We start from the raw sequence: 20828 nt of genomic DNA, 5'->3' as shown, positions 1-20828 counted from the left end.
CCTCCACGGGACAGCGCAGGAGAGAGAGACTTTACTGTACGATCCGACCTCACTTACACCTCGGCCCGGGCAAAAGTCCACACCTCGACTACGTCAACAAACCGCTAGATCATTTACACTGCGCATATTTTGCAACAAAGCCTTAAAAGCTTTCCACTGGGCAGGGAAGGGCCGAAGAAGAAGAAGAAGAAGAAGAAGAAGAAGAAGAAGAAGAAGAAGAAGAAGAAGAAGAACCTTTCCATTACCTTATCGTTATACAGACACTTAGACTTCACGTTAAGTTTGTTTATATTATATTGTATTGTGTTATAGTGTCAGATGTTTCCTAAAAATGGCTCCTAGTAGAAGACTCATTGCTTAGAGGGTCCTGTCATACACAAAGACATAGATATTAAATAATAAATAAATGCACTAATATTAGGATAGAAACCCTAGACATGTAAAAGCATGTGTTTATGGATTGGCCAAATTCAACTGGGAGCATATACATTTTACTTCTTACCGCAGTTGTGAAGCTGCTTTGTTAGAAGTACTGCACATACAGTAACAAGCTGTGAGTCAGAGTTTTCTATATGGCCCCAATAAAAGTAGGTCACTACTTTTAGCCCTATCATCCTATATTTGCTGTGGCTGTACACAGTGTTTTAGGACATTTTGGGCATTTTAATAATTCATCATACTAAGCTTATATATAACTCGATGCAAACAGCCACAAAGGAACAAAATGAGAGTGAAGTCAGACATCCTTAGTGGCTGAGAACCCACATTACATGAATCTCATTGACTAAAACTGACCTAGGAAACAGAAGTCAGATCAAGTGTGAGGAGACATTCAAAACTGCTGCAGTGGTAATTATTTAAAACTAAACATGAGGGGTGTTATGTAACAAAATTCAAAGAGGATAGTAATAATTGATTAATATGAACCACACAACAAGGAGGCTTAACAGATGGTGATCTATTTATTAGGCATGTTCTGTTGGCTTGGGCATTTACTTCATTAGCCTAAAGTGTAATCCCATCTACATATTTAATTGTGCATAACATGAAATATTGAACCGGCTAAGTTCAACCTTCCAGTTGGCTTTACTTTTTGCTTTTGATTATCATGTCATAAATTGTGCTGCACTCCCAGGAAGCTTTAGCCCCGCACATGCACATGCATCTCCGTGTTTTAAAGCCTTTACAAAGACGTCTCTGGAAAAAGTCCAGTTCTCAGGCATTTCCTCCAGACTTATCTCCTCTCACATTCCATTTGAGACATGGTTATCTGATATGTGATGTTTACATAAATACTTTAAAGTCACTCACATGTACATAGTTCATGTGAGTTCCACTTTAATTACTCATATATTATGACCTATTGCTGGTTACATAAGAAGAAACAACACATCTTCTGTGGTTCCCGCTAACATCTGGCTTCCAGGGGGATGTGAGCTTTAGACTTGGTGTTAAAGCAAACTGTGTGAAACATCATATGCTTTGACTTTTGCTTCCAAAAAAAGTTATAGCTCAACATTTTATTTGACTGGAAGACGGACATTTTAATAGACGTGTGACCTGGAACAATGAGTAATTTACGACTGCCTGCGCAACACAACATACCAGCATTAACACATTAGCTCCAGGATTCCCACCAACATCTGGCCTCACACCGTGTGTGCACTTTAGGGCTGCATGTGTTTGTGTATTTACCATTGCTATCTTAGCGGACCATCTCCTAGCAACTGTGGATCTGAAAAGCCATATTTACACAGCCATTGGGCTTTTTCCCAGGGGTAACGCGCCACAGCGCAACCAAGCCACCGGTTCCTATAGCAACAAGACTGAATGAACAGTGGGACCAAATGGAAACAGGAGCAGGTGAAGATGTCGGGTGGCCAGTGGAACCTGTGAGACAATGTCTGGAAGTCAGTCCAACCGTGCACAGCTGAGAGCACGAGGCTCACTCTGCACCTGCCTTTTCATTTGTGGCTGAAGTGAAATATTTAAATGCCTCCATTGCAACGCATCGACTGTCAGCAAATGGCAAACATTTGACGTGAAGTTCGCTCTATTTACTTGCAGTAAGAAACAATATTGTTCACCCACTAAAGTGGTTTGGGAATGTGCAGCTTGAGATGAAATATCAAACCTGGTGGTATATTGACATCTTCACACATTGTTATGGGTCGGCCTGCTGCCGCTGTGACTTCGTGGTATGTCAGAGGAATGTGTGCTTTGTGCAGTGCATGTCCCAGCGTGAGCTCAGCCTTGCATCTCCACTGTTTGCCTTGGCAAGACACAAGGCAACCTGTAAAGGGAAGCGGATACGGTGCCGTTTCTGAGAGGAGTGTAAAATCATACGCAATAATATGTGAGTACAAGTTTTTAAGTTGCATTTCATCTTTTCATTTCAACTAAAATTTGTGTTATGAGGCACAAGACAGACCAACAAAGCAGACAATATGAATACAAAACAACATATTTACAAAAAAAGTTTTGTTACAAACTTTTAAATCGTAAAAAATGTGACGTAAGCGATATGTTTTAGCCGAATTTACAAAGTAAATGCTGCCATCTTGTGGTCGGTAAACAGAAAGAAAATGGAAATCTCTAAGTCAACCTTTGACAACAACCTCACTCCAATCCAGAAAGACAACGGACCAGCCTGAGACTCAGAGGAACAAGAACAATAATTTAATTAAATTAAATGCAATAAATTGCAATTTAATTGCATTAAACCTATGAACACACTGAGCAAACACTTATAAAAGGCAAAAGACTTGTCTGACGATAAAAACATACATGTTTTAAATGCTGGCACTTAATGAGCCTGTTCAGGTTGGTTTATAGATGAAACCACCGTGGAGGACGAATTGGAAGCTTCTGCTAACTTTCCTCCGACTGATTCCGCTTCTTGGATGAGTAATAAAACATTTCATCCTACGAGCACGAAGCCCAGGTGCCGTGACTCAACGTCAACATAATAATCACACTCTCATCACATTTTAAAGGTCCAGAGGTGAAACCCTGTGGGCCGTCACCTGCTGCCCTGCCCATGGAAACGCCTCCTCTTTACAATGTGTTTAAGTGACATATACATTAGAAATAAAAAATGTGTTGGTTGTAATTAGCCGTCATTTGGCCGAGAGGCGGGCTACACCACACCACACCACCCACTCTCACATTCACAGCCACAGGCAACTGAGAGTCTCCAGTTAACCCGACCACATGTCTCTGGACTGTGGGTGGAAACCAATAAGTTTAAGCCAGATCCCAACGCTAACCTCAATAAACTCTATAAAATGAAGTTTTGAATGCTTTCTAATAAATTTCTCTTGGACATGTTGTATTATTGAGCTGCACCACAGTCTATACTTCTGTCTTCGTCACAGTGTGTTGCCACGGTAACTGCAAGTGACTAATGACAACCTATTTTCCTGAACCATTATGGAAATGCTTCTAGTTCTGAAAGAAGGTGATTAAGTGTTGCTTCAGGAGGCAGGTAGAAGTCATTCACTCATGAGCGAGGCATCCGCTGAAGTCGGAGTCAGTCACGAGCTGTTATGCAGATGCTGATGATGACGCTGAGGATGCTGTTCTGTACCAGCACGCTTATCGCTACAAACATCCTGGACAGACGTCGCCTCCTGGCGCACGTGCCCACACCCCTCACCTGCCGCCGTCCCATGTACCACCTGTTCACCCTTTTCCCCTCAGGCGTCATATTGAAAACTCTCAAAATAAAAGTCTCAGTCTCCGTTCGTGACAAACTCAACCTCACAATCACGTTTTTAACAGCAGGGATCAGTGGGAGTTAAAAAAAACAAACATTACGAGCTGCTACAGTAGAATATGTGGGCTACAGTTCTCACTTCTAAAGCAAATATCAATATTGTTATTAAGTATTATTATATTTTACAAAAACAAGATGTTGCACCAAGACAGCCATAAAAGTAAACTCATATTTATATAAAGGGTTTTAAATAAAAATAGACATTTGAATGAGAGCCCAGTGGAAATAAAACGTTCTTCTACAAACTAAAATACCTCCTTGATGTTGTTAACTTCTTTAGAACTAAATGTTAACCTGAAAAGCTTCAAGCTTCGATGAAGTCACGTTTAACTCGACCGCCCCACCGTCACCACCGGCCCCTCGCTTAAGACGCTCCTGCAGAACAGGTGATCGTCTGCAGCAGAGAGTGCGCGCGTGGAACCAAGCAGCTCTGCCGTAGGTGCAGCCGCGTTTCCCTCCTCCTACGCCGCATCGTCCTCATCATCACCATCATCATCATCATCAGCAGCAGCAGCAGGCTCGAAAGATGGTTGCGGCGCACACTTCTTCGCGTTCGTCGGAATCTGCCGAGTGGGTTGTTTGTCTGGATAAGAGGTAAAGCGTTAAAGTCCGATCATGTCAGATTTCAGCGAACGACGGCGCATTGACGCTGTTTAGATGAGCCTGGGCTCATACCTGAATAAAACACTGACGTGAGCTCCATAGTTAATGTCAATGTGCTGGTGAGACTGAAACAGGATATTCATGTCGGCGCCACGTGTTAATATGAAGACGAGTACTTGATGGGAGCAGCTTATGGATCAATACTTTGGGCGACTAATTAGACAGACGAGGTGTTGCACCCGACGGACTGATTTATCACTTAGAGCCCTCCAGCTGTTACAGGTAGTTACTTAGAGTGGGTAAATATTGTGATTTTTTCTATGTGCTTTGTACAGTTGCTTATACAATGATGTGGCCAGTAATTCTTGTGAAGCCTGCTTGCTGTAAAAATGTAGAGATTCTAGAAGGCGTGTGTACAGTTGTATGACAACTGAACACATGGTCACACATTTCAGAAATAAAATCTAGATTTATAGGGAAAAAATAACACATATAGCTGTTTTTTTAATTTGCTGTGAAACAGAAGTGATTGTAAAATTAATTTTAAATTTTTGAGTTTGATATGTCAGAGCTCTCTACATTGAGCATTTACATGCACTTCTCGTAAACACTCCTGTATGCACACCTGCCCACAGCTGAACTAAACCAATAAGCAGCTGCGAGGTCCCGCTTCAGTGACATGACCTGATTCTCACTTTAAAAATAACGCGGTGAGTGGTGCTGCTTCACAGGATGAAGACAGGTCCAAAGTACGGTGACGCACTGAGCCCTGAGTGTTTACACAGTACTATGCTCTGGTCAGCTGAAGAAAGCTCCGACCCTAATGACTCACCTTCTCCTAGTCAAAATGCCTACTCTGATCCCGGAGGGCGAATTAGAAGCACGTTTTGTACCAAGTTCCGTTCCTCAGGGTGAAAACATTCTGTCCAGATGGACGTATCTGCAACGCAGGCGCCCACGCGTCTTTGTCTCCTGCCTCGTTGTTCTCGCTGTGCTGACGGCGACGCGGGGTCGACCCGGGGCCCTCACGCACGCGACCACACACACCGGGTGTTCAAACAGCCTTATCGCGAGGCGCAGGCAATCGCAGCGGTCTGAGACACTACCAGGAAGTAGTCGGGGCAGAATGGCTCGCTTTAGTGACCCAGTGAAAACACAATGCGATGGAGCAGATAACACAGGAGAATAAACTGTTTGCGCAGCCAGAGGATTGTTTGTGGCTGTGAACTATGATTGATGCTGTTTTATATTTTAAATAATGCAGAATTACAAGAAATAGAAAAACTGCATTGCATTGTATTTAGGAACTTAGGAGCTTTCAGGGCCTCAGTGATTCTGCTGTGTGTGAAGGGTCTGCAGCCTCTTTACTGTGCTGTAGATTCCTCTCATTCTTTCGTGTCATAGCCTTCGACCTCTCCAATTCTCCAGGCCCGCGGAGCGCTCTGGCGAGGACGTGGGCATAATTCTGGCGCGGCTGAGAAGCGTCAAGGCCTTGGAGCGGTTCCACCCCAGCCTGCTGCAGCAGATCTGCCTGTGCGGCTTCTACGAGTGCCTGGAGAAAGGCATCACCCGTAGGCCACCGCACGGCACAACGTCTGGGCAGGAAAAAGGGGCTTCCGCCGCTCACGCGCTGCTCTGTCTCTGTGTTTCAGTGTATCGGCAGGGCGACATCGGCACCAGCTGGTACGCCGTCCTCTCCGGCTCGCTGGATGTCAAGGTGTCCGAGACGTCACGCTACCACGTACGGTACCACGAACGTCACACGATGCTGATGCTGATGCTGATGCTGATGCTGATGCTGATGCTGATGCTGATGCTGATGCTGATGCTGATGCTGATGCTGATGCTGATGCTGATGCTGATGCTGATGCGGATGCGGATGCGGATGCTGATGCGAGACCGGGAAGCATCTTCATAATACACAGCATCACCTTTACCCAGATCTATTTTCATGTTGAATAAATAGCGACTTGCTTCGCTAATTCTCCAAATTAGCCCTCGAAGCTGCAGCCTCTCCTTCCTTCGTTTGAATTAGCTCATCCCCACTCGATGCTCATCGCACACGTTGGGAGTGTGGCATGGATTTCGCTTGTTAGGCTGAGAGACATTTCTGAATAGTTTTTAATACGTGGTACACCTCAGCGTGCGCTGATTGGAGTCATTCTGTGCAGACTGAAGTGTATCCATGTAGCAAACACAAGTGTTGCGGGTGATTGCCTCTAACCTCGGAGAGTGATCTGATCAGTTCTCAGTAAAGGCTTCAGGCTTCTGGTCTACATCACTTCTGGATGATCCACGTAGAAAACCCCCTCTGTGCCCGTTGCAGGATGCTGTCACTATATGCACGCTGGGCGCTGGCACGGCGTTCGGGGAATCCATCCTGGACAACACTCCTCGACATGCCACCATTGTTACGCGGGAGGTCAGTGAGCTGCTCCGCGTGGAACAGAGGGAGTTCAGATCTCTGTGGAAGGTGAGCCTCCCACATCTACAATGTCACATCAGCATCATCTGAGATAAAAAAAACATTAAACAAAACAACAACAACAACGTACATTAACGTTTTCAATATGTTGTATTTGGGTTTTTAATTTTAAAGAGGATTTACAACCTCTAACCACTAGATGGCGGTACAACGTTAAACAGACCCTTACTGGGCACGAGTGTATACAGATGTCCTGTTATGGGCTTTATTTTATTAGCCTCAGCAAAAATATAAAACAGACCTATTACCCATAAAATGAAAGCATAAATGCATCTGGCTGCATCCTGGAAAACCTATATAATAAAACTATAACGTATCAGTCGATGTGAGCAGACACGAGGACCAGTTTTTATGGGTTTCTTCTGCGGGGTAAGAACACTTACCTCTCCATCGCCTACGCTTCTCGGCTGCGTTGGAGCCCCTGTGCACGGGGCCGGCTTCCTGAGAGCCACGGCCCATTTCCTCCGGGGCCCGAGAACATAAACTGGTTAAATAAAGGCCAGCGCGTCTGCGTCAGGGCGCCGGTCAGAAGCAGCGTAATGGGATACAGGAGCCCGGCTGCGCGTGTGTGGAGGAGCATGTGCAGACTGGACTAGGCTGCTTCACCTCTGCCCCGGGGCCTCATCTCCAGTAAGGTCTGTTTCAAATGAGGCTTGAGAGATCTGCCCCCAGACTGTAGCTTTGTAGCCAAGAAGGTGTTTGGTACAATATTACAAACTTGTTTGAGCAAAACATTTTGAATTTGATATTTGACTGTTTGGTCTAAAGAGACTTTTTAGGTTTAATAAGCAATGTAATAGATTTTTAACACCAGATAACACATTCATCAAATGTGTTTGCTCTCGGCAGTCTCTCCGGATGTAATTCAGCCTAAAACCTCGACAACCCTTTACAGCATTGGCATCAATATATGGATCCTTATGTCAAACTGCTGCGCTGGCTTTGTCTCAGGAGCCGGCGGACTCAGGGAGCAGCTGAGAGTCCCTCATTGTCCTCTGACTGCGCTGCAGAGGAAAGTTGGGGGCGTCACGATGCTGCTGTGGGACAGTTGCAACTCGTGAACCCGCTAAGATGCGTGACGTCCATGTGCATACGGAGAGAGAGAGAGAATGAAGCTGCCTCCTCATCCTCCCACACAGATGTGTCCCACTGCCTCTGGTTAAATGCTCAGAACTATGCCAGAGTGAGCAGGGCTCATGAGCCCGTGGGTGATATCTGTATTCATGGGTCCAGATCAGTCATTTAGTCATTTAATCTTGTTTTGCTCCTGTTTCCTAGAGTCACCGCTTTTTTTTTCACACTATCCATATTCGTCATCAGTGTGTGTGAAGCCCGTATGAGCAGATCACACAGTGCGTGAGCACCTTTTGCTGCTGACTCCTCCGGAGGCTTTCATGCTGGGCTTTGCTATGGAGCGAGCAGCCGCGGGCTTGTTGGTTCAGCACAGCGGCTCCGAGGCTGAACTCAGCGCCGGCCGCAGTTTGCGGGACCCAATCCTTAATCTGCGCTTCACTTTGTTTCCTGCTTCCGATGACCCCTGCGATTAAAACAACTGTGATTGTAGGCTTTGGGGCGATCTATTTAGGCGGCTGTGTTACGGTCACGTCAGCGTTTCATTATATGGTGATGCAAAGTGGCAAATCACACATCACAGAGTACAGAGTAGTATGAATACTACTTAATGCTATATAACTATGTAATTATGTAATTTCACTTGCAATGGATCCAGTTTTCCACATGCGTTGGTGCCTGGAGCGTGTCTGTTGGGTGCTGAGCTTCAGTGCAGGGGAGGCAGTGGTGTGTCAGTGTCGTCAGTCCATAGGCAGCCGGGTGGAGAGGGCTGATGAACAGGAAGTGGCAGGGGGGCAGCGAGCCCTCCGGTGTCTGAGGACCAGGTGGGGGGGTTGGGAAAACGAGGCCACGCAAATTCTCCAGCCGTTCAACACTTGAGGGACTCTCCTGTCGTCTCAGTGAGTTAGATTTCACATTTACAACGCTGTGGCGTTCACTCAAACCTGCTCTGGATTTGTCCTCAACATCCAGTAATAACAGGAATGAAATGGCTTAATTTAAAAGAAGAACTCAGGCTATTTAATAACAATAACTGCTGACTTATGAGAAAAAAAAAATGGGAAACTCTCAACTATATTCTATTACTATTTTATTTATTTTATTTCCCAGTTGCAAAAAGTTAAAAGTATCAGAGGCGTATGTGCAATCAGTGTTTGTATATTAGAGGACATTATTCTGCAGGAATGAACAAACTCATGGTCACGTGTGTGTGTGTGTGTGTGTGTGTGTGTGTGTGTGTGTGTGTGTGTGTGTGTGTGCGTGTGTCTGTGCGTGCGTGCGTGTGTGTGTGTGTGTGTTTGCGTGCATGCGTGTGTTTGTGCATGTGTATGCGTGCGTGTTTGTGAGGCAGCTGAGGCGAGAGAAAGGGACTGAGCATGCTCACTGACTGGGGTTGAGTAATCACCTAGCAACTGCTGCTCAGAAGGAGTCGGCAGCTGACCGGCAGCCTGCGCGCTCTCGGGCTGTCACAGTCTGCTGGCTGCTCTCACGGAGGTGAGCGGGCTGAACCATGCTGCTCGTGTGACGTCTTAGAACCGGACCTACGTGCCTGGACTGTTGGTTTGCACCTGGACTGAATGTGTGTGAAGGACCTCTGGCCGTTAACGCCAATCACGGGCTGCATGGAGCACTTTTAGCATCTTTAGGTAATGTTTTTCAAACTTTTTCATATTTTGATCCATTTCATTATTAAGCTATAAAAATAAGGCTACTAAAACTGCCTTTTAGAATTGCTCCTGCAGATAGTGCAGACCTACACCAAAATACAAGTAGTAAAAATTAAGTGAGGGTCCCGGGTCCTTCCTTCGGTCGTGTGCCTGGACGAGTTCGGAATAATGAGGGAACGCAGTGGGGACAGTTTGCACTATGCAGATTATGTAATCCAGAGTGAATTATTCTAAATACGAAAGTGCATCCATGCACATCGTTGCTCACAATCCAATAACGTGTTCAAGCATGAAAAACTGAGGAGGAGCTTGAACCGATGGACGGACGGAGATGGCTCACATCTCCACTCATCTGGTTTCATGAGACGAACCCTCTGTGACCTCATCATCTGTGGAGCAGAGCAGGTTAACGGGTGACCGTGTGCAGGTCCTCTCGTCATGCCCAGTGTCAGCTGGCAGCGACTCCAGCCCCACGTGACTGTTTATGGCCAAACATGAGCAATAAATAGATCATTAGATAATTGTATATGCTGGTTTTGTTACTCATATCACTATATAATAGATACATAAGAGTAGTGAACAAGTCTTTCAAGCATTTTCCAGTTATGATCATAAGATCAGTGGCCTGTTGTATCTCTTTAAGGCCACCATTCACCTCTGCCTGGCAAACATCTGCTTAGTTGAATCATCAGAAGTTCAGCACCTGCAATAAAAGGCACAGACACTGACATCACTAAGGATAAGAAATCACATGTGAAATGAAACCTCTTGAAAAATCTTGTGGGTAGTTGAGTTTAGTTCATTTTCTGATTGTGGATGAATTGGGAAGCCAGGGCACTTGTTTCACAGCGATGATGATTTTGCTGGCACATAATTCAGAGATATGTAGACTACGGGCTACAAACCACCTGTAGGAAGCAGGTAGGATTGAAACATAGACTCTGTAACGTACCGATGAGACCAAGGGAGGACACAGACGAACAGCTGATCGTCTTGACTTCAAAAAGCATAACATCTGGTTTCTGTTTTGATTTCTGTTTGTTTGTCGGAGCTTGTGAACCATATGAGATGCTTATGATCTTAAAAGAAATTATTGGTTAAACACATTTTCCAATATCTGCCAAAGATCAGATTGAAAGTAATTAGGGTGTGGCCTTAAGCTGCTCTTGGCTTCAATGATCCAAATCTGTCTGATCACTTCAATTCTTCCTATTCGTGAAGCCTGTGTAGCAAATCCACTCGGACCATCGGATCCTAATCTCTCGCCGCGACTGAACGTGTTCATTGATAGCGTGGGAGAAGGTGACAGGTGCATCTGTTTGAACCAGCTGATGCACCTGCATGTCTCTGGGTCCCGTTGGGGCTCGTGTGCTTTGTAGCAATAATACGACACCACCTGAGACGCTTATCTGGAGTCAGGGGTCGCGTCAGCCGTGAGTCAGAAACATCACTGCTAACAAAATAGAAACAGGATGCTTTTTGTGCTAATCCTCCTCTGAATGACACCCCCACCCCGTCCCCCAGGGCAGCAGCCCACCTGGCGCACAGGCAGTTAATTTGTTCATACACTGCTCATTCTCCAGCCTCCTCCGTGATGCTAAAGCCTTTAATTGTCAAAGCAGACTGATAGGCTTAAGTAAGCGACTCTGAAGGTGGCGATTAACTCAGTAATTAAGATACCTGTTGTTTTCATGTGCACCTCTCAGTGGACACAGTTCTTTAACCCAAGAATAATGTTGACAGTCAGTCTTTCAGACCTCAGTGTTCTTGTTCGGCACTACTTAAAACATGAGGTCACTGAGACATCGCTTGATTGAGGAAAACAGCTGTGAGCCCCCGATGGGCCGCTAAAGCGATTAACTGACATCAGGAGGTAGAATTAAATTTAAAACATGACCTCTGAGAGCACATTACCAACCAGGAACAAATGGCTGCAGAGGTCTAGCTTTCATTCAGCCTCCTCTGAGCAGAAGATGGGAAGGTAGAGAGAAACGGCCGCTCACTAAGTGCTGCTCAATCAGCTTTTTATTGACCTACAACACAGCTTCTTTGGCACATAATCAGTTTTTGTTTGTCTTCTAGCGCAAGTTAGTCTTGTATCATCAGATTACTTGACAATTTTTTGAAAAAAAAAAACGAGTTTAAATCAGATATAAAAATTACAAATGCATTTGCTTATGGTCTCACGTAACAGTATTGATGCACTTGTATATAAATATACAGTAAATCCATCCAATATCTTGTATATTGTAGTTGTTGCTGTTCTTAGACACCGCTCAGTGACTTAGACTAACATCTTTGTGCACTGGTGTCATAAACCCCAAACATTTACATGTGAGCTGTTCCTTACATAACATCTGTGCTGCTGCAGGCCACACTCATGCTAATAAGGCACATGCAGTTGTATTGTTCAAAACTGTTTGTGCTATGCTGTATTTCCAAATCTAAGCTCTGTTGGTTTCCCATTTTGGCCCCTTTATTTTTCTATGGCATCGTATTAGACAGGAAGCTGCAGAATAACAGGGCGGCTGGACTGGAACTGTGGCGTAGCACACGTTAGCTGTGCTGGCTGCATGTCTTCAGGGAGGCCAGCATCTGCTCTGCTCTGATTCAGGCTAAAACGTCCAATAGATGCTACTTTGCTGATTCTCTGACCTTTTCGTCTTGTTCCTTGATAAAACTGACATTTCTGGTTCTGATTGAAACGTCTCAAGAATGATTGCATTTTTCCTGCAGCATCAATTGCAACGGCCAATTATTCCTTTTAAACAATTGTGCCTGATTTGTTCCTGTGTTTTACATATTTTTAGAAATATCACCAGTGCATGGCTGAACTTCTTGCTCCACCCTGTGGTGTGATGGAAAGTGGTTGCAACGCTGACAGTAAGTGCTTCCACATTCACATGTTTTGGTGGTGTAATGTAATTTAGGAGACTTTTTCATCCAATATCTTCTATCATTGTGATCAAGCCCGATACGCTTATTTATGCTTTTCTGGTGCAACTTAACCCAGTGCTGATTTATGGCATCTTTGCTCAGAGTCCTCACAGGAAGTTTAAAGTCATGTGCCATAAAAATGATGAAAGGCAGCGAGCAGTGAGAACATCCAGCGCGTCGGCTTACTGGCAGCAGGCCGGGGGAAAAACACTGGTGATCGGTTTTTAAGAAGTCACAATCTGAAAGTCCTCCTCGTACATTTGGGATGTGATTGAGTGGAATTGAATTTGCGGTGTTGTCGCCTTCGGGGCCGATGCGTCGGTTTCACTGTCTGTCTGTGTCGGGATGCGTCGCAGCGGCGCTTTAACAGCACAGAATGTCTACATTTACAGGAATCCCTCTCCTCTCTCTCTCGTACTGTACATTTACAGCAGCTTGTAACCGCTGCAGCCGAGGCGAATAAATTAAACATGTTTTAAACAGTTCTCCTGGCGGCAAAACGCAGCACTTTTACAGCACTTCGGGGTAAAAGTGTGCGTGATGGAGGCTTTTAGCTTTCAGGACACAGTCAGAAGGAATGAACGAGTGCAGCTCATCCACTGAATGCTTTCACGGTTGAAATGTCCAAACCAAACCACTGTTATTCTCTCCGGACAAGTTAAGCTTCAGATTTTGTCTGTTCTGGTTTCCATGTCACGCGTCTATAATTACATGCTGTATATGCTACTTTCCTGTTGATGTGATTAGACTGAAATAAACAGGAGGCCAGATGGAAATGTATAAAGGCCATAATAGTTTCTAACTGTTTCAAATAAATCTGGGCAGAGTTTTCCCACTATGTACAATCACGACTGTCTTAGAAATATGTAAAACACTTTTAATAACTTCTGTTATTTCATTACATTTCCGGCATCTTGTTTTACACATTCTCTGTTTTTCTCATCGAGGAATGCCGGATAAAGAGAATGTAAGCAACAACTCCTGTATTCCAGTCTCCACGCATCATGACAAGGTATGAGACCCATTATTTAGTACCAGCAGTGCTAAGAGAATGCTGTCGTTGTGCGACGTCTCCCCGACTCGTGATTGATGTGAGAGCTTCCTTTGCTGCCGCTGTACAGTGAGTGGGTCTAATTCTAAAGGAGGAGGTGACTGGATTCCTGGAGTCCACCCAGACCGGTTCCTGTCCCACCTTTCTCCTGTTGTCGTTTCCTGACCATTGAGTGGCACTACAGCAGATTGATGGTGCCTGGTGCTTTGTTTTTACACAGGGCTTATATAAAAAACACATCCTGTTGTGCACTAAACACATACTCAATGTACTTTTTATTAATAATAACGACGAAAGCCCAGTTTCTGACTCTCTGGACTAATTTTCTAGTAAATAAGTGATGAGGCTTTAAAGCTTTCCCATAAATGCATGAGTTAACGCTGCTCTGTGAAGCGCGAGGAATGCATTTTAAATGTCACTGGCCTGCAGCCCACCTCGTGGCCTGGCAGGAAAAGACCACATCACATACAGCGATGCGTCAGACAGAACTGCGGTAACAGATTTTATTTTAGCACTTGTTCAATTAATGGGGCCAGTTCAATTGTCATGTACAATTAATAGACACAGAGTCAACTGCGGGTCAGGTGCAACAGAGAAGAAGATGCTGTTACTTATGACCTACTCACCACTTTGATTCTTCTTCTTGTGCTTTATGCTCTTGTGAAGCACTTAAATTTTTATGTTTCCTATCCTTGATGTCTTTTATTTAAAATCTTCGTATTTTTTATTTCATTTTATTTTGCAGAAGTCATTGACTGACAGTCCAGCCAAACCCCACCCCATATGCATTTCCCAGGTATTAAACGCCATCACTTCCTGTGAGCAGGGCTCTGTCATTATTACATCACTGTGGGATGCCTTCCTCTGCGCAGGTTCCGTCTGAGAAGATCCTGAGGGCGGGAAAGGTCCTCCGCGACGCCATCCTCTCCAGGGCGCCCCACATGATCAGAGACAGGAAGTACCACCTGAAGACGTACAGGTAAGTCACTACGTTAATGTTAGAGGCAGCTGCTCCATGTCTGCTGCACAGTAGGGGGCCTGTTCTGTAGAGACTCGGCAATAAATGTACCTGAGGCCATGTAACACGTGGAGGATTTATTTATTCATTTAACCTGCAACACTTTACAGATTACATACGCGGCCAGCTGTGTGAAGCCTCATCCCTGTGTCTTTCCTAGACAGTGCTGTGTGGGGACCGAGCTGGTGGACTGGCAGATGCAGCAGAGCTCGTGCGTCCACTCGCGGGCCCAGGCCGTGGGCATGTGGCAGGTGCTGCTGGAGGAAGGCGTCCTCAACCACGGTGAGGAGACCCCGGCGTGACCCCGTCCGCGGCGGGCGGGCGGTCTAAACGCGGCCTCTCTGTTGTCCCGCAGTGGACCGGGAGCCGAGCTTCCAGGACAAGTACCTGTTCTACCGCTTCCTGGAGGACGAGCGGGACGACGCCCGGCTCCCGAGCGAGGAGGAGGGGACGGAGAGCCAGGAGGAGCTGCAGGACACGCTGCTGCTGCTGTCGCAGATCGGGCCCGACGCCCACATGAGGATGATCCTGAGGAAGCAGTAAGGGTCAAAGGTCACGTGGAACTTGAGTCAGCACAACGTTTCCCTGGTTTGATTTGCATTCGTGCTATTTTCCAGTCCGTCTGAGAGAACAGCAGAGGATCTGGAGATCATCTATGAGGAGCTTCTCCATATAAAGGCCTTATCTCACCTGTCCACTACTGTGAGTGGTGTCACTGTCTCCAGTCTGGAAATTCTGTTCCCCCATTTAAAGCCACCATGTTGAATTTGTATTAATATAAACTCGCACAGGTAAAGAGGGAGCTGGCGGGAGTGCTCATCTTTGAATCTCACGCAAAGGCAGGAACCGTGTGTGAGTAGTTTGGTTTAATAAAATGAGTCAACCCACTTTTCACTATGTGTCTGACGAGCAACGCTTTGCTCTGCTTCTGTTCTGGCCCAGTGTTCAGTCAAGGGGAGGAGGGCACATCCTGGTACATTATCCTGAAGGGTTCGGTCAACGTCGTCATCTATGGGAAGGTGTGTATTTCTGAGGCGTAGAGCATGAGGCTGACGCCGCTGCTCCGTGGTGACCCGTTCATCCGTGCTCCTCAGGGCGTCGTGTGCACGCTGCACGAGGGAGACGACTTTGGGAAGCTGGCTCTCGTCAACGACGCCCCCCGAGCCGCCTCCATCGTCCTGCGGGAGGACAACTGCCACTTCCTCAGAGTGGACAAGGAGGACTTCAACAGGATTCTGAGGGTGCAGTAAAAAAAAAAGGCAGATGTCGCCCTCTGCTGGACAAAGCTCAGCAGCGCAGGCACACGTTTACCTGCAGGAGCCTCTGCTTCCTCTAAGTCATCATAAACACTTATGGAATAAACAAATATGGAATTAACGATTACATTAATATTTTGACGTGTTCTCTGTGTGTGTGAAGGATGTGGAGGCCAACACGGTGCGTCTGAAGGAGCATGGGCAGGACGTTCTGGTGTTGGAGAAGAGTCTGAGCAGCTGTCGAACCTCCAACCGTGGAGCCTCCTCCTCCCATTACAAGTAAATCTACCCTCTGCCCAGTAGATAAACACACGAGCATAAGTATTATGAGCATATCAGAAGGTAAAGATAGATATTCCAGGTTTGGTAGTGTGTGATACTAATACACACAAAATAAATTAATCACAATGGAAGTTCCTGGCTATTAATGGAGGCATCTGTCACTGCACCCTGATCTCTGTGGCCGAGACGTAATAACGATAATGACCATGATGAGCTCGCGGGGGGAAAAGAGGGCCTGGGCAAGTCCCAATTATACTTCCAGGGTCACCCTCTAATCAACTGAGCTCCTCACACACGAGTGGGGGAGCCGTGGGGGAGCCGTGGGGGAGCCCGGGCGCCTCCCTCTTGTGAATGAAAACAACCACGGCTGGATTGTGTTGATCCTCCGGAGGAGACGTCCCTGCACCTTCTCGGCTCCTCTGGCGGCACTTAGCCCAGACTCCCCCTAATCTTTAACCGCCCAAGAACTCTTTGATTGAAAATAGGATTGTTATCAAATGAAGCAATCAGAGACACGCGTTCAAGTAACACAAATCAGCGGAGGGCCATAGTGGCGCTATTAAGCCCTGAGAGCCGGTCTTCCTTGATTAGTGATCGGCCTGGTTGATTCTGTGTCGCTCCAGATATAAGGTGATGTCTGGGACGCCGGAGAAGATCTTGGAGCACCTCCTTGAAATGATGCGATTGGATTCTCAATTCACAGAGTCAGGTACGGCTCAGGGGGAACCGTTCGGAACCTCCCTACACAACGTATGAGAATGATGACGGTCGAGGAGGGTTCTCTTCTATTCCATCCCCTCTGCTCTCTCTGTTTGCTGCCTGCTGCTCTGCTCTGACCTGTTTGATCTCATGAATAATTTGCCCCACATCACACAGCTGATCCACTTACTCTGGCTTGTTTGGGTCCATATGGTTCCCATGAGCCCGCGCAGGTGACAGCGACGGAGGCCCGATGCCCGTCTACACCCTTTGATGCGTTTTTATGACCTCCTCGCAGAGCTTCTCTCTACTTTCGCGGTTTCAGACTCAGCCTTGGACGACTTTCTGCTCCTGCACCGCGTCTTCATCCCGGACGCTCAGCTGTTTCCGGTGTTCATGGCCCAATATCCTTTCGGTGCTGCGTCGCATTAGCGAATGTTAGCAAACGGGTCGTTTTGACCTTTAACCCCCCGCGCACCTACCGCGCCCAGGCCCTCCAGGGCTCCAAACAGGAGAAGCTGGAGTACACGCTGACCAACAAGCGCAGGGTGATCCGCCTGGTGATGCAGTGGGCTGCAGTGCATGGAGATCAGCTGCAGGAGGAGGACGCCGCAAGGGCCTTCCTGGAGGTCAGTCTGTGGATATGGAAGGAAAAATGACAAAATGTCCATCGTATTTTCCGTAATACATACGTGTGGTGTTGTTTTTCTGCAGAAGTTCCTAATGGCTGTATCTGATGATGCCAAAGTGATTCAAGCCCTCAGTGACCAGCTATCAGAGCTGGAGAGGCTCGTAAAGTGCAAGTATGTGACTTTCCTGTATGGGTTTATTTTTAAGCAGCTACTGCGCATTCACTGATACATTTGTGCTCGCCTACAAATGCAATAATGTGTGTGGATTAAAGTTTTTTTTCCGCACTTCAGTGCAGAAGATGCCAGAGTCTCACAGAGAAAGGTGAGTTATGTGGTTATGTTTATTTGAAATGAAAGGTAATGTAAAGAGATTCTGTTTTTGTTTTTTGTAATGTAAAATCCATGTATTTTTTTATAACAGCACAAAGTCCTGCTGCGGGAGTTCAGCACGGGAGACGAGAAGCTTCAGAAGCGACAGCCCATTAAGAGTAGTGATGAAAGTGAGTGACCAATGAGACAAACCAGTAAAGCGGAGAGCCAGTGCTTTTATCCGTCTTACTCCATTTCATATTTGCTCTGGTTCATGCTTCCAGTTCTGTTCAAAGTCTACTGCTGTGACCACACCTACACCACCATCCGGGTCCCTGTGGCTGCGTCGGTCTGGGAGGTCATCGGCGCTGTGGCCGACAAGCTGGGCTCGGCAGAGGACCTGATCCTGGTCAACCTCAGCTCAGCAGGAGGTGAGAGCAGCACAGACAAGGGCTTCACACCCATCAGTCTGCACATAAGCTGTTGGACTCTATGCTCTCTGCTGTTTTTTTATTTATGTAACTAGATCCAGACCAAAACTAAGAATGTCAACATGCCGTTAAACCCATGTTGCGTTTCATGGTGACCCATGAAATAACTGTTACACCGACATGAAAACACATCAGTACATTTAATGTGTGCTACGTTTAAAAGAAGCGTGATCTGCTTCACGTCCACAGAGAAAGTCGTCTTCAAGCCTGGTGATGTTTCCGTGTTTTCCACTCTCAGCGTGAACGGGCGGCTGTTTGTCTGTCGGAGGGACCAGCTGGACTCCCTGGTTTGTTAATACCCCAACAGTTAACAGTTTCACAGGTCATGTAAAATTAGATCTAGAGGCTGCTGCACTTGAGTGAACCGCATAGTGGACATATATACTTCTCACTGACTCTTTCATATTTGCTGTATTTTGGTTCATGAACGTGCTTCCTGTGATTTTAGCATCACTCTGGTCACTTCCTGGTTTCTAGACTCCTTTACCTGAGCAGGAGGGTCCTTCATCAGGGTCACTGTCTGCTCTTGAGGTGCTGAGCTCTAAGGATGTGGCTTATCACATGACTTCCTATGACTGGGAACTTTTTCACTGTGTACATGAGGTATAGTAGAGGAATCAGGTGCTAGGATACCTAATACTTGTTGTGGCACCAATAAAATTGTGTTTTCCTACGGCGTCAAACAGCTTGAACTCATCTATCACACCTTTGGGAAGCCACTCGTCAAGAAAACCACTGTGAACCTGGACCTGTTCCTCAGGAGGTTTAACGAGATCCAGTTCTGGGTGGTCACGGAGATGTGTCTCTGCTCTCAACTCAACAAGCGGGTCCAGCTTCTCAAGAAGTTCATCAAGATTGCAGCACAGTGAGTGAACCTCATCGCACTTCCACACAGCTGTGAGTTGCCAGTCTGGGTCTTTACTACTTTGTGTTTTGGTGCTTCCTGACGAAGCTGTAAGGAGTACAGGAACCTCAACGCCTTCTTTGCTGTGATCATGGGACTGAGTAATCCAGCAGTGAGCAGGCTGAGTCAGACCTGGGAGGTGGGTTTGTTCCGCAGTCAGAGTCTGTTCAAAACCGCCTTAGCTGCATGTTCACATCGTCTGTCATCTGTGTTCACAGAAGCTTCCCAGCAAATTCAAAAAGTTTTACAGTGAATTTGAAAATTTGATGGTGAGTGGAACTCATTTTTCAATTTTCACCTCTAAACGTCTCCAGCTTTGAGTTTCCATCAGCCGGTCACTAGTGTTCAGTCACCACTGTGGTGGTTTCCTTTACCACAGTGACAGTGGATCTCAGAGCAGTGTGACTCTTTCCACAGGACCCTTCCAGGAACCACAGAGCATACCGCCTGACCTTTGCCAAACTGGAGCCTCCTATCATTCCCTTTATGCCACTGCTGATCAAAGGTCAGAGCTATTTATGCAATGACTATTTTTACGTAATAACACAAGATGTCAGAAATATTGGACCACAGGTTTCTCTTTTGCACTGACGTCTTCTTTGTTGCTACAGACATGACATTCACTCACGAGGGAAACAAGACATTTATTGACAATCTGGTCAATTTTGAAAAAATGGTGAGAATCTAGAAATGATGACATAATAATCAGTTAGCAGCTGATATCTGGTGCTAATTATAGCTTTGTTTCTTAGAGGATGATAGCTAACACGGTGAAGATAGTGAGACACTGCAGGAAGCAGCCGTTCGGTAAGTCCCAAAGATCATCACATGATGGGAGGAAATACTTAATAAGCAAGTCATTTCATACACGCTTCAAGAAAGTTTTCTCCGCTCAGCTCCAGATTCACCTCTGGCCAACAAGAACCACCCAGAAGTCCGTGCTTATGTTCGTCAGCTCCATGTGATCGACAACCAAAGAACGCTAACTCAGCTCTCTCATGGACTTGAGTCTCGAAGATCTTGAAACCACTCAGGGACGTTGATGTTACACTCGAATGCTGCATCTGGTTGGGTGTCACATTGCGATATTGAATCAGTTGCCATCGACTTATTTAGCCTATTGTTACAGCGGTTTTACAGAACAGTGATTGGTGATGTGAAGAGTCTCTCATCATCAGCCTCATCTCAAACTCAGCGAAGAACCTAAAGATCTCATTTATCAGATTAGTGAAAAACGGTTCCCATAGAAACACTGTGTGCTGTGAGCTTCAAAATGTGATATGTCGACGTGTCAATATTTTTGTATCAACCAGTATTTGCACAGATTTAAGTCTGTGAGATTATTATGTGTTTTAAATTGTGTACAAATATTTATTTTGATGTCGGCATGCACAGAGCTACGATTGCTTGACTTTTTATTCATGTGAGCACACAGTTCATTTTCAAGCCTGACATGCAGTAAATGTCCGATAACATTTTGTGATGTAAATAGTAAATATTTTAAATGTATGTGTTTGGCACATTTTCATCACTGCTTTACTCTGAAAGTACTATAATTATTCCAACTAAATCAGTTTAACAATTTGAAGGTGTTTCAGCCAAATATACCGTAAACCATTTTATTTACAAGAATAACCATAGGGGC

General features: G+C 45.8%; 1 protein-coding gene across 6 annotated transcripts; it reads left to right on the top strand.

Moving 5' to 3' along the window:
- The first annotated feature begins 4153 nt into the window (after positions 1–4153).
- rapgef4a (Rap guanine nucleotide exchange factor 4a) lies at positions 4154–20692 on the top strand. 6 transcript variants are annotated; one of them, XM_055504998.1, is made up of 31 exons: positions 4154–4372; positions 5786–5952; positions 6034–6122; positions 6708–6854; positions 12415–12487; positions 13489–13553; positions 14338–14388; positions 14465–14571; positions 14771–14892; positions 14966–15149; positions 15228–15312; positions 15402–15462; positions 15553–15629; positions 15705–15851; positions 16030–16145; positions 16772–16857; positions 17146–17251; positions 17326–17476; positions 17562–17650; positions 17771–17801; positions 17901–17979; positions 18073–18219; positions 18469–18566; positions 18757–18882; positions 18966–19144; positions 19232–19322; positions 19402–19452; positions 19601–19688; positions 19795–19859; positions 19936–19990; positions 20080–20692. In XM_055504998.1, exons 1-31 carry the CDS (start codon positions 4305–4307, stop codon positions 20205–20207), a joined length of 3129 nt encoding a protein of 1042 aa, XP_055360973.1. In that variant the 5' UTR covers positions 4154–4304; the 3' UTR covers positions 20208–20692. The 6 variants fall into 6 exon arrangements, with proteins under 6 accessions (XP_055360973.1, XP_028992535.1, XP_055360974.1 ...); XM_029136702.3 differs by having other exon boundaries at positions 4156–4372; positions 5810–5952; XM_055504999.1 differs by having other exon boundaries at positions 4156–4372; positions 17173–17251.
- Positions 20693–20828: the final 136 nt, after the last annotated feature.

Source organism: Betta splendens, chromosome 21 (genome assembly GCF_900634795.4).
Source record: "Betta splendens chromosome 21, fBetSpl5.4, whole genome shotgun sequence".
Lineage (NCBI taxonomy): Eukaryota > Metazoa > Chordata > Actinopteri > Anabantiformes > Osphronemidae > Betta > Betta splendens.
Note: the sequence above shows the minus strand (reverse complement) of the source record. Positions and strands in the feature narration are given on the sequence as shown.